This window comes from Triturus cristatus, chromosome 6 (assembly GCF_964204655.1).
Source record: "Triturus cristatus chromosome 6, aTriCri1.1, whole genome shotgun sequence".
Taxonomy (NCBI): Eukaryota; Metazoa; Chordata; class Amphibia; order Caudata; family Salamandridae; genus Triturus; species Triturus cristatus.
The window spans coordinates 612,053,229-612,065,253 of NC_140589.1; the positions used below are offsets into that span (position 1 = coordinate 612,053,229).

The window sequence follows — 12,025 nt, forward strand, 5'->3', positions numbered from 1 at the left end:
TTTTTCTCCTCCCATTCTGCCAAATCAAGAACTGCTGGCGGAAGATCATTTCAAATTACTCCAGGAGGAAGTTACAGGTCTCATGGCCAAGGGAGCTATAGAGAGGGTCCCAGATTCAGAAGTAGGCAGTGGCTTTTATTCCTGCTACTTTGATTTGGAAGAACAAAGACTTGTGTCCCATTTTAAATCTTCGTACCGTCAATCTCTCCCTCAAAAAGGAGAAGCTCAAGATGCTCACTCAGGTCTTGTCTGCCCTAGAGCAAGAAGACTAGATAGTAGCGTTGGACCTGCAGGATGCGTATTTTTATATCCCCATCCTGCCGGGCCACAAGTGTTACCTGTGGTTCAAGGTAGACCACAAACACTTTGGTTACCGTGCTCCCCACCGGCCTTACCTGTGCACCTCTTGTGTACTCTATTGTGATGGCAGTGGTCGCAGCTCATCTGTGCCGGTTAGGGGTGTCGGTCTTCCCCAACCTCTACGACTGTATGTTGAAGGTGTCTTAGTCCCTGGCTGTCGTCTCCACCGACTGGCTTTTGCATTCCCTGGGGTTCTCTATAAATGTGCCGAACTCACACCTGACTCCTTCTCAGACACTCCCTTTCATCAGAGCTGTTCTGGACACCGTGCCGTTTTGGGGTCTATCTTCCCGAGCAGCGAGGCCAGGATATTCAAGTGATGATTCCGATGTTTCAGATTCTATCCTGAGTTTCGGTGAGACTGACTGAGGATGTTGGGCCTCATGGCCTCCTGCATCCTTTTGGGAAAGCACACCAGGTGATGTATGCGGGCTCTGCAGTGTGACCTGAAATTCCAGTTGGCACAGCATAGAGGAAATCTTACCGATGTGGTCCAGATCTTGGAAGGAACTGCAAGAGATCTGCAGTGGTGCTTGATGAACGGCGATTGCATCAGTGGCAGACGCCTCTCCCTTTCCCAACCAGATCTCAGTCGTTACAGATGCGTCTCTTCGCCTGGGATGGGGCGGCCATCTGGAAGAGGTGGAGATCAGGGGACACTGGTCTCCGGCGAAGTCGGGGCTCCACATAAGTTTGTTGGAGCTTTGGGTGATTCGGTTGGCATTGAAGGCATTTCTTCCCTATGTCAGGGGGAAGTTAATGCAGGTGTTCACGGACAACACCACCACCATTTGGTACTGCAACAAGCAGGGCGGGGTGGGGTTGTGGACCCTTAATCGAGAGGCCCGAGTCTCTGGACATGGCTTGTACAGCAGGGCATGATTCTCGGGGGCGGGGGGAGAGAGGAGGGCAGAAAAGGACCATCTCTTGCTGGGTCGTTCTCTGCGTTAAGATCTGCTATGCCCTGGCCAAGAAGCTGCCCCCTGAGGCATTAAGGGCCCATTCCACTAGGGGAAAGACTGCTACTATGGCCTTGGCTCAGGGTGTCCCAGTCCTGGACATCTGTCAGGCAGCAACATGGGCATCTTTGTCGAGCACTACTGCCTGGACAGTCCGGACTCCAGAGACGGGCATTTTGCCTGTTAGATTCTGCAGGACTTCCTAGCGTAAGGTATTGGTCCACAATTCACCGCCAGGATGGTATGGCTTGGGTATCTATTTCAAGGGTAAGGAATCTATAGCTAGAAGTCTGAATAAGTTACTTAGCTTCGGTAACGCATTATCTGGTACAGACTCTAGCTGCAGATTCCTCACAGCCCAACCCATGCCTCCCTGCTTTGCGGATTGATTTTGTTAGGGCTAGGGTTACTCCCCTTTTCAGGGCTCTAATTTTGCATACGACTAAGTCAGTTACTTTGTGGCTCTGTGCTTCTGGCGTGGAAAAAAACATTAAGTACTGACGTCCGCGCGCCTGGGTCGCACCTATATAGATAGGTGACCGCGATGTCATAGCAGATGCTGCCTATGTCACATGAAGCAAAAGATTCCCAATCCAGCCTGATGCCTGGGAAATTCAAAGGTGAGGAATCTGTAGCTAGATAGTTTCTAGCAGATAATGCGTTACCGAAGGTAAGTAACTTGTTTAATTGCCTTCTTGGGATGACAAGGATGGGAAGTTGCTAAATCACCACTGTAAAATAATGTTCCCCATTGGTGAGATCTGTATGCAATGGTTTTTTACTGTGGAATGACAAACTACGTCCAAGTGAGTGATGCCTCCTAATGAACTTTCTTTGGCCACTTTTGTCATATCCTTGCACGTCTTTTAACATTGCATCAAATTACTTTCATTACCTTTTTACAGGGTCTGAGCTTACCACTCGTTTCAGTGTTTGGCTATCACTGAAGAGCCCCTGAAGGAGAGAGCAGAATGACTTACTTGTAATCACAATCTTCATTAAAGTTGCACACAGCCTACTCTCTTATCAGATTATTTGGTAGTGTAGTATTTGGCTAAGGATTAGAATTCAACTGATCCGTCTGAGCAAGCTAATCATTACGTTTACACAACTGTTAATTATAGAGCAGTGAAACACCATGATCCCTTAATGAGAGTGTTACTTGCCTTTTAAAGCTGCTGCTTAGCTTTCTCCATTACTCTGAATTTATTTTCCTTTTTTTAATATAAAGCAGTTAGAAAGGGTGAATAAAAACTGTTTTCAGTGAGCATATTTTCGAATTTTGATTGGGTTATTTTGTAAAGAAAAAAGCATAAACTAATAACATTTTGAAATAGAGTTTTCCATAAAAATGTTCTTAAGCGCTTAATTTGAGTGGGTGGTTGCAGGTGGGGCCCACTGGGGCTCAGGTTTAAGGACTGGGACTTATTTTGTATCATCAGATTTTGACTCTAAGCAAGAGAGAAAGGCACAAAGGAGTAAGAGGAAAAAAGGAAAATGGTGACATTTAGGAGAAAGAAGGGACGAAAAAGGAGATGAAGGGGGTGGAATGTTGGGTGTATACAAGGGACAAGACATGGAATCAAGACATGACAGGCTGCTGGTATTCAGTAACTGACATTTGGCAGTGACTGCTGAGGGCTTCTGAGAAGAACGTTGGGTCCCAGTACTTATTTTTTTAGAAATCATGTACTGGGAACCCACCGGTCTGTTGTGAATTCAGCAAAGATCCCAATATTGCGAAATACTTACAAGTAAGGACTTGTTTTCCAAACAGATTATTTTTAAGTTGCACGTGCATGCTTTAACGTGCCCTCTCCCCCCTCAACAAAAAAAAACAGAAGATGGTTGGTGCCCTATCTGATACTGTTATAGCATTGGGTGGGATTCTGGTTCAGATAAGTACATCACACCCCCATTATCCATCTATTTTTTTTTTATGATGAAAGATGTAATATGGAAATAGGACAGGGAGAGGTACATTCTTGTAAGGTATGAAATGTCCTTGAAAATCAGTTTTGAGTAACTAATATTTTCTCGATGTTTGCAAATTGTATATTAGCGATGCTTTAAAAAAATTAAGTCTTAACAAGACTAGCTTATATGTAAATCTCCTCTAGGGCCATTGTTTGTTCCTCCCCATTATTATGTGGTTTGAATACATTTTGTTTTGTATAATGTTCAAATCTCATAATTTTTTTTTTATTTTTTTTTGTAGGCTGAAGGTGCTGGACTCTCAACTTGCATTGAGCTGTGTGTGAAAGCATTAAGGTTGGAATCTGGTGAAAATGCAAATGTGAAAATATCCATCTGCAAGACCATTTCCTGTTTACTACCTGATGATTTAGAAGTCAAGCGTGCGTGTCAGCTTAGTGAATTTCTTCTTGAGCCAACGGTTGATGCATATTATGCTGTTGAAATGCTGTATAATCAGCCAGATCAGAAGTACGATGAAGAGAGTCTTCCAGTTCCAAACTCGTTGCGATGTGAGCTGTTGCTAGTTTTGAAAACTCGGTGGCCTTTTGATCCTGAATTCTGGGATTGGAAAACATTGAAGCGTCAGTGTCTTGCATTAATGGGAGAGGAAGCCTCAATTGTGTCTTCTATAGATGAACTCAATGATAGTGAAGTGTATGAAAAACTCGAGGACTCTTTTGAAGAGAGCAAGGAAAGCTCAACAAATGGAAATTCAAATTCAAACTCCTCTTTGGTCCTTCTGCGAGACCTGGAAGAAGAGAAACGGAAAAAAAGAGAAGTAAAGAAAATGAGAGAGAAGGGCTTTGTATCTGCTCGGTTTAGAAATTTTCAAGCCTACATGCAGTACTGTGTTTTGTGTGACAAAGAGTTTCTTGGCCACAGAATAATCAGACATGCACAAAAGCATCATACTGATGGAGTATACAGCTGCCCAATATGTGCAAAGAAATTTGATAACAAAGAAAGACTGGTTCCTCATGTGACACTACACGTCAAACAGTCCAGCAAAGAGAGACTTGATGAAATGAAACCTTTGAGAAGGCTTGGAAGATCACCAAAAACAGCCATTACTAGTGAAAAACAGAACTCTATATTTAAACCAGACCAACGATCGGTTAAGAAAAATAGTATTTATTCAGAGGACTTTGTTACATTTGATGACAATGAAGGTTCAGATGATGAAAATTGTGTCAAATTTAAGCAGGATGAAACAAACTTAACTCTCCAGAAACTTTCAACTGAACCCGAATTCACTTGTCCTGTACTAATCTGTAAAAAAGGATTTAAGCACTATAAAAACTTGATTGTACATGTAAAAGCACATAAAGACAATGAAGAAGCAATACATTTTCTTGAAATGCAAAGTAAAAAGGTGATTTGCCATTATTGCAGAAGACATTTTGTTAGTGTTACTCATTTAAATGATCACTTGCAAATTCACTGTGGAAGCAAACCATATATGTGCATACAGATGAAATGCGGGGCAAGCTTCCGTTCAAATGCTCAGTTGGTAGCACACAGAAAGGAACACAAAGACTTCAGAGCAAAATGTATGTTTCCTAAATGTGGAAGAATATTTTCGGAGGCTTGTGCACTTTATGAGCATGAGGCAAAACACTACCATACTTTTACTTGTAAATTCAAAGATTGTGGAAACGTTTACTATTCCGAGAGTCAACTAGAAAGTCATCTAAATAGCCACGAGCTTAAGCAGGGAGATGCCTTGAAAGACCAAAAAAACACATCTGTGATGTATGACCAGACATTAAACGAGGCCAAAGGTACAAATAATTTACCTGTAAAATCAGAGCTGGTATATAACCCCAACTGTGTTCCAAGTGCCAGTATAGCAAGTGGATCCCTCAATGTAAAACCTATCAAAATGGAATCTTTCGAAGAACAGCAGACATGTTTGAATCACTTGGAACATACCTCTGTAGGTACAGTTAGTTTGCCACCTTCCAAAGAAATAAGCAACAGTTTGCTTCCTTCAGCTGGAATACCTAAAGTTATGTCACCACTTACAAATGTACCAGAGCAGATGCTAGGGCAGTGCTCTGTAGATGCACTTGAAAAATCTGAAGCAGCTGTTTCAAGTCACATTAAAAAATCTCCCCTCAGCCAAGGAATTTGCGATATTATTTTGACACAGGGAAAGTTAGCAGCAGCAGTAAATATGATAGATACTGGTAACACACTTCTTTCACAGATATATACTGCTGTTAAAGATGCTTGCAATGATTCAAGCCTTCCGCTTTTCCAAGAAAGTAAAGACGTTGAATGCTTTAATCAGCCCCAACAAGAGCTTAATGTTTCAGTAAATTCTGGCACAAGTAAAATCGATTTAGCGATGAAAACTGTTGACAGACAAATGGGCACTGTAGTTCACTTGGGGGTTGACAACCAACCTCTGTATGAAACCAGTTTTCTTTTTCCTGAGTTTGAAGATCGTGTAAAAGCAGCAGCTAATCTGTTAAATTTGCCTTCAAAGACCTCAAATGGCAGCTTATTTGCTACATCACAATCCTCCCTTAGTAACCCTTTAGTTACTTCCTCTGTATTGAAACAGCTTCCACTTCAGAAATTCACCTGTTTAATTGAAGGATGTACTAGAATCTACAACTCTATACAAAGCATCGGCAAACACATGAAAGCAACACACCCTCAAGAGTATCCTGCATTTACACAAGAACGCAAAAGGAGAAAAAGGCAGAGATCAAGAAATTCTGCAAATGCAAAAGCTTTATTAAACATGTCCCCAAAAGCGAGCTCTTCTAGTAATGCGATTTCACCACAGAATAAAATCAGTAATGTAAACCATAGCTTTTCCAATGAGTTTCACTCAGTCCAACCCCCTGTTTTTCCAACCCATTTAGAAACCCTTGTCAATCCCATGTTAGCAGCCATAGAAAACATGAATCAAGGTGCCCAGCCTAATAAAAGTGCCACTGGTGCCTTTTTAAACACACAGTTTGAAGATGTTTCTAAATCTGCTTTGCCTCTAAAATTTGAAAATGACTCTGACCCTTTCCTTCCAATGCCTGCAGAAGATTGTTCAATATCAAATTTTTCCTCCTTAAGTCTTAACGTGACCAATCCTGTGTTCTCACAACTTGGAAATGATGCAAATCGGCTTTTGTCAAACACAGATTCAGCTGCAGAATCTATTTTTCCTAAACAAGAGTTCCCAGGTGATACTAATAATGAATTTAATTTTGGCGAATCTTCCCTAACTTCATCTGACATGAAAAAAGATGTTCATGGGCAAAGCCCAAACACAAAAGAAAGGAGGCATAGTTCACGGGCAAAGTGTCCTGCAATAATCCAAGATGGCAAATTCATTTGTAGGAGGTGTTTTAGGGTCTTCAGCAATCCAAGCTCTCTTGGTGGTCACTTATCTAAAGGCTCCTTATGCAAACCTATCAGTGGCGAAACTGAGATTACTGCAGAGCACTTAAACAGTGGGCAAGCATCACTTCTAGCCAGTATGATGCTTTCTTCAAATTTGCAGTCACATCCATCTGTATTAACCCCAGAAACCTGTTATAAGGATCAGACGTACCTTCCGTCTCTTGCAGTTGAAAGTCACTCTTCATATTTACAGAATTTGTTAACCCATTCAAATGCAGCTAACCTAAATACCTGTGTGCAAGAGAAGAATGAAATTATAAAACAGGCCTTGGAAACTGCAGGTATTCCGGGTACTTTAGAGAGCACAGAAACACTTCCACAAGTGACTGCTACTAATTGTGCTCTCAGCAATTCTACTGTAAATGCAATGGTTCTACCGTGCTCCAGCCTTTCTCCATTGTTGGACTCTTCATGCAATCCTACTACGATAATGGATAAAAGTAAAATCCTGAACTCTAAGAATGAACAAAGCAATTGTCCTTCTTTTGCTTCAGATTTGTTAAATAATTATGAAGGTGGAATATGTTCACATGCTGGTGTAACACCACAATGTCTTCCTAGTAATAGTTATCGTGTTTCCGTTATAAGTGGTCCGCTTAACACCATTTCAATCCCGACGGATGCAAGAGATGATGGAGGTTCGAATAACAGGAAAAAAACTGTTAACCCATATATAGAAACAAACCTGACACAGAATTTCATAGCAAGTGACTTGTTAACTGCAATGGGTAATCTAGCCAAGGATGTTAGGGAAAATGGACAAAAACCTGCTGGAGATCTTCCACAGAACTTAATTTCAAATTGTGATGCTCATTTAATAAAATCCATGACAGATAAATTTAAAAATGCTGATCGCAGTCAAACCTGTATAGACACTATAACTGAGAATTTCAAACAGAGTTCTGAGGTACCACCTTTAGTGCCACAAAGCAATAAAGTTGAAAAATATGATTGTAGTAACTTAAGTAGCCAAATGTCCGATGGTAAAGTCAATGTTTTGAAGACTAATATTACCTTAAATAGCAATTTAGAAGTGAGAAGTAGCATTCAGCATATAACCTCCAATTCAGTACAACAGGATTTTACTATAAATTGTGACACTTTATTAGAAAATGATTTTTCAAAAATTGCAACTTCAGAAAGTAACCAAATCCCGGATTGCATTGCTGATTTCAGCTTCTCTACAAAGTCCTCTCCATTGGAAAAAACACATGTAGATGATGAGAAAATTGTGGAAATTTTACAACGTTTGAAGGGCCTGAGGCTGGAAAGTGATTTAACAGTAGATGGTCTTGAATCTGATGCGTCTGCATCCCCTCCTTCAGGTATTTGTTCACCTCTGGCCTCTATATCCTTTTTAGCAAGTAAAAGTGGTAACGATCAAACTCCAAAAACTGATATTTGTAATACATTACTTGATGAAACCGTTAAACCTTTTGTGTGCCGTGAGAAAACTTGCGATTACCGTGCAATGTCAAAGGATGCACTTTTTAAGCACTATCGAAGAGTCCATAAATACACTGACGATGTATTAAAGGATATAAAGAAGAACCATTTAAAGTTTGCTCCATTCAGATGTGTAATTTCTGATTGTCCTAAAACATTTACAAGAAACTCAAACTTGCGATCTCATTGTCAATCCGTGCATCACTTTTCCACTGAAGAAATGGAAAAATTAAGATTTAAAAGACCGTACGAAATTTCATTAAGTGAAGGTATGATTACACCCCCTCGGAGCGATGGGCAAAAAAGAAAACAAGTAAAAATAGAAACTGAACTGAAAACTGAACCTCCACCTCCTGTTCATACACCATTGAACAAAGAATTTGATCTGAATCAGTATGAACAAATTTCCAATGATCAAGAATCCAGGGTAGGGCTCACAATTCGAAAACAAGAAAATCTTCCTAAACTTGCTTCCCTTTTGCAAGAACAACGGAAAAAAGAAGCTTTGCGTAAGAAAATTAGGAAACAAATGAAAGCAAGAGAGGAGAGGTTACAGAAGATGAGACTTGAAAATGATAGAACCCTTTCTGCTAAGTATATTCCTCATCGACCTTACCGCTGTGTCCACCAGGACTGTTTTGCCGCTTTCACAATACAGCAGAACTTAATTCTTCATTATCAAGCCATGCACAGTTCAGACTTACCTACGTATGGCTTACAGCTCGAAGACGAAAGTGAAACCTATAAAGATGTTCATGATGAAGTTGAGAGCTCACAAATTGGAAAAGAATTCAGGTGCCAAGAATACGATTGCTCTAGAATTTTTCAAGAAGTTGCTAGCTTAATTCAGCATTACATGAAGCTTCATGAAATGTTCCCTGAAGAAATTGAGCAGGTTATGTCTGTCACAAACACTGGTAAATTTAAGTGTGATCAGCCTCAATGTATATCGTCATTTACAACATGTTCTAATTATCTTGCACACCTGGAGAGTCACCATGGAATTAAGATAAGACAGTGTGGAGAAGATGGCATATACAAGTGTGATTGTGAGGGCTGTGATCGTATTTATGCAACCCGATCTAATCTTTTAAGACATATTTACAATAAGCATAATGAGAGGCATAAGGCACATCTAATGAGACCCAGGCGTTTCTTGCAAGATGATGAGGAAAATAATTCAAGTAAGGCAAACGAGGATAAACCAATGAGGTATAAGCCACATGAACTTAAGTATGACAGTTCTGGAAATGAACACATTAGAAGGAAACATCTTGAGTCAGAAAAAGATATGTCTGAGATTAATAAAAACCTGCCTGTATCTCCTCTAAAATACGGCAAAAAGTTTTTATTTCTAAAAACCAAATATGATGCCTTGGCAGAGTGTTCCGATAGTCTGCCTAAACAGTATCCATGCATGATAAAGGGATGCACATCTATTGTTACAAGTGAAAACAATATAATTAGACATTACAAATGTCACAAAATAACTAGAGCATTCACTTTGACCAACAGAGCAACGCTAATCCTCTGCAAGAAGCTACCAGTCTGTCGTTTAAAAGCCTCTGCATCTGATGACGAGGCTGCACATCATAGAAGAACAGTATTCCGAGGATCAGATGCGTCGTCTTCAGAGAGCAGTGATGAGTCAGTCTCACAGCTAAGTGAAACTGAAAAGGATGAAATAGACGAACTTGCCGAATTGCTTGATACAAAACTAGGTAATGAGGACAAGGATACTGTTGAGACCCAAGCAAGAACATCTTCAGTTAAAAATAGAGAGATCAAAAAAGCATGTTCTCAACCTGGAAAGCAAGGATCAAACAACGTTTTGAAGCGAGTGCATAGGCAAAAGCTTGCTCCCCAAAATAAAAAACGTAAAATTGAAAAGTTGGAAGAGAAATTGGCAGCTGAGATAAAGAGCATACAAAGTGGTGAGGAAACGATTTCCTCTGAAACTGCTGATGAGCCACTTCCAGTATTTGACTTGAGTTCATTTAAACCTATGGGCTTTGAAATGTCTTTCTTAAAGTTCCTAGAAGAGTCTGCTGTGAAGGAAAAGAAGAAAACCAAGCGGGATTGCACAGGACTCAAGACAGATTTGCATTTGAATCTACTTAAATCTAGGCCGGAGGCTGCCAGCGAGGAGGATGGTAGTGGAGAGGCTGCTAGTGAGGAGGAAGGCAGCGAGGTATTTGCTAGAAAAAAGACTTCTATGATAGACTGCCGCACTTACCCAATTACTGACTGTGAAAACCTTATACAATTTGCCAATCCTTCTCAACTTCAGTGTATCGGAACTGTACTGTTTGTTTTAGATGAAAGACTGAACAATTGCATAGAACTGGCATTCAAGCAGCTTCAGGAAATGAGACCTACTGTTGTTCTTAAAAAGGTTCACATGCTTTGCGATGATGAAATATTAACAAGTGTACAAAGTTGTTACATTGAGAGAAATTTCGATGTAGCTAACTAAGGTGTTAAAAAAACCATTGCATACATTTTTGATTTTGACTAGAAAGCCATCAAGCATGCTAGTAATTGAGGCTTTATTTTGTTGGAGTGATTTAACCAGGCAAAGTAATCATGACCCTAGTCATGTAAAGTTGTATTTCTTTTATCCCTATGGGACGTGAGGGACAGAATCATTGTTTGAGTTTTGTAAATAATTGATAAAATCCTCAAAATATTTCTATCAATGGATTGTCCTTTCTGCAAACTAAATCTTTGTGCATTGTCTGTGATTGGTATATTTCACCAGGTCACTACTCATGTATAACAATACTCTTTATTTGTAGATACATTTTTTGTATATATTTATTATTGTAAATCATTTACTGCCACCAGCAGTCTGTAAGTGTAAACTATTAAATGACACATTTATATTCTCAATTTTATTTTGTATTTAAGTGATGTTTTAAAATTGTGTGTGAACCCTTTTTAACTTAAGAATGTTTGTGGAATACCCCAGCGTTTGTGGAATACCCCAGCGCAGCCTCTCTACTCCTTTGTGTTTTGCACCACTTGTATATGCAGGTGACAGTTAAGGATCGATTACTTTGGTCTAAATTAAGTTCATACTAGCAGCACAGTTATACATGGAGACAAAGTAAGCATACAGTATTTTTATGTATGACTATGTAATCTCCATCTAAAGATTTCCACTATCTGGAACTTTTATTTGCTATTATTGATTTTGACAGAGTATTCCCAATTTGACAACATGTTAAAATGTGGAGACTTATTTCAGTTCGTATAGAACAGTGAAGAGGTGAACAAGAGTTGGTATGGCGGAGCTCAAGAATTTTATGGTAGTGCAGAGTAATTTTTATTTAAGCTGCCCATTGTGAAGTAGCCCATTATTGCCTTAAATAAAATCTGATTCATTTCTTGGTTTAATCATGTTCTCTTGTTAGGGTTTTAAAGATGGTTTTGTTAAGAACCTGATGGTGGTTTAAACACATTTTTATTAAAACGCCTCACAGAGAGCAAAGAAATTTACAACTGGAATGTTCTAATAAAAGGTGGCAATATGCTTGATCATTTTAATGGTATGTTGAGTACTCTTCACATTCTAAAAAAAATTCTTCCATATTTTCAATATGTAAATGATGTGCAAAATTGATATTGTGCCCCCCTCACTAAAATCTCCAGTATGGTATGATTAATCTCAAAGGGTGATGATATTGCATCTGTTGCTACCTTTGTGGCAGTTGTATAGCATACTTTCTCGTGGTGCTGTAAGAAGTACAAGCATTTGCCAATATTTTTCAGAGAATGAAAGTGTTCCATCACAAAATGGAGTGTAATTTGGCTTATGATACCAATATTGAGTTCTTGTCCATTTCTTCCACATTGCTTCCACATCTTAT

General features: G+C 39.6%; 1 protein-coding gene across 4 annotated transcripts in view; it reads left to right on the forward strand.

The window, feature by feature from the left end:
- ZNF292 (zinc finger protein 292) overlaps nucleotides 1–11,552 on the forward strand; it is a 474,880-nt gene extending 463,328 nt beyond the window's left edge. For all 4 annotated transcript variants that reach the window (XM_085611081.1, XM_085611082.1, XM_085611083.1 and 1 more), the window contains one exon: nucleotides 3,538–11,552. In XM_085611081.1, coding sequence (XP_085467207.1) covers nucleotides 3,538–10,629 — 7,092 coding nt within the window. In that variant the 3' untranslated portion in view covers nucleotides 10,630–11,552. The remainder of the gene's footprint in view (nucleotides 1–3,537) is intronic.
- Nucleotides 11,553–12,025: the final 473 nt, after the last annotated feature.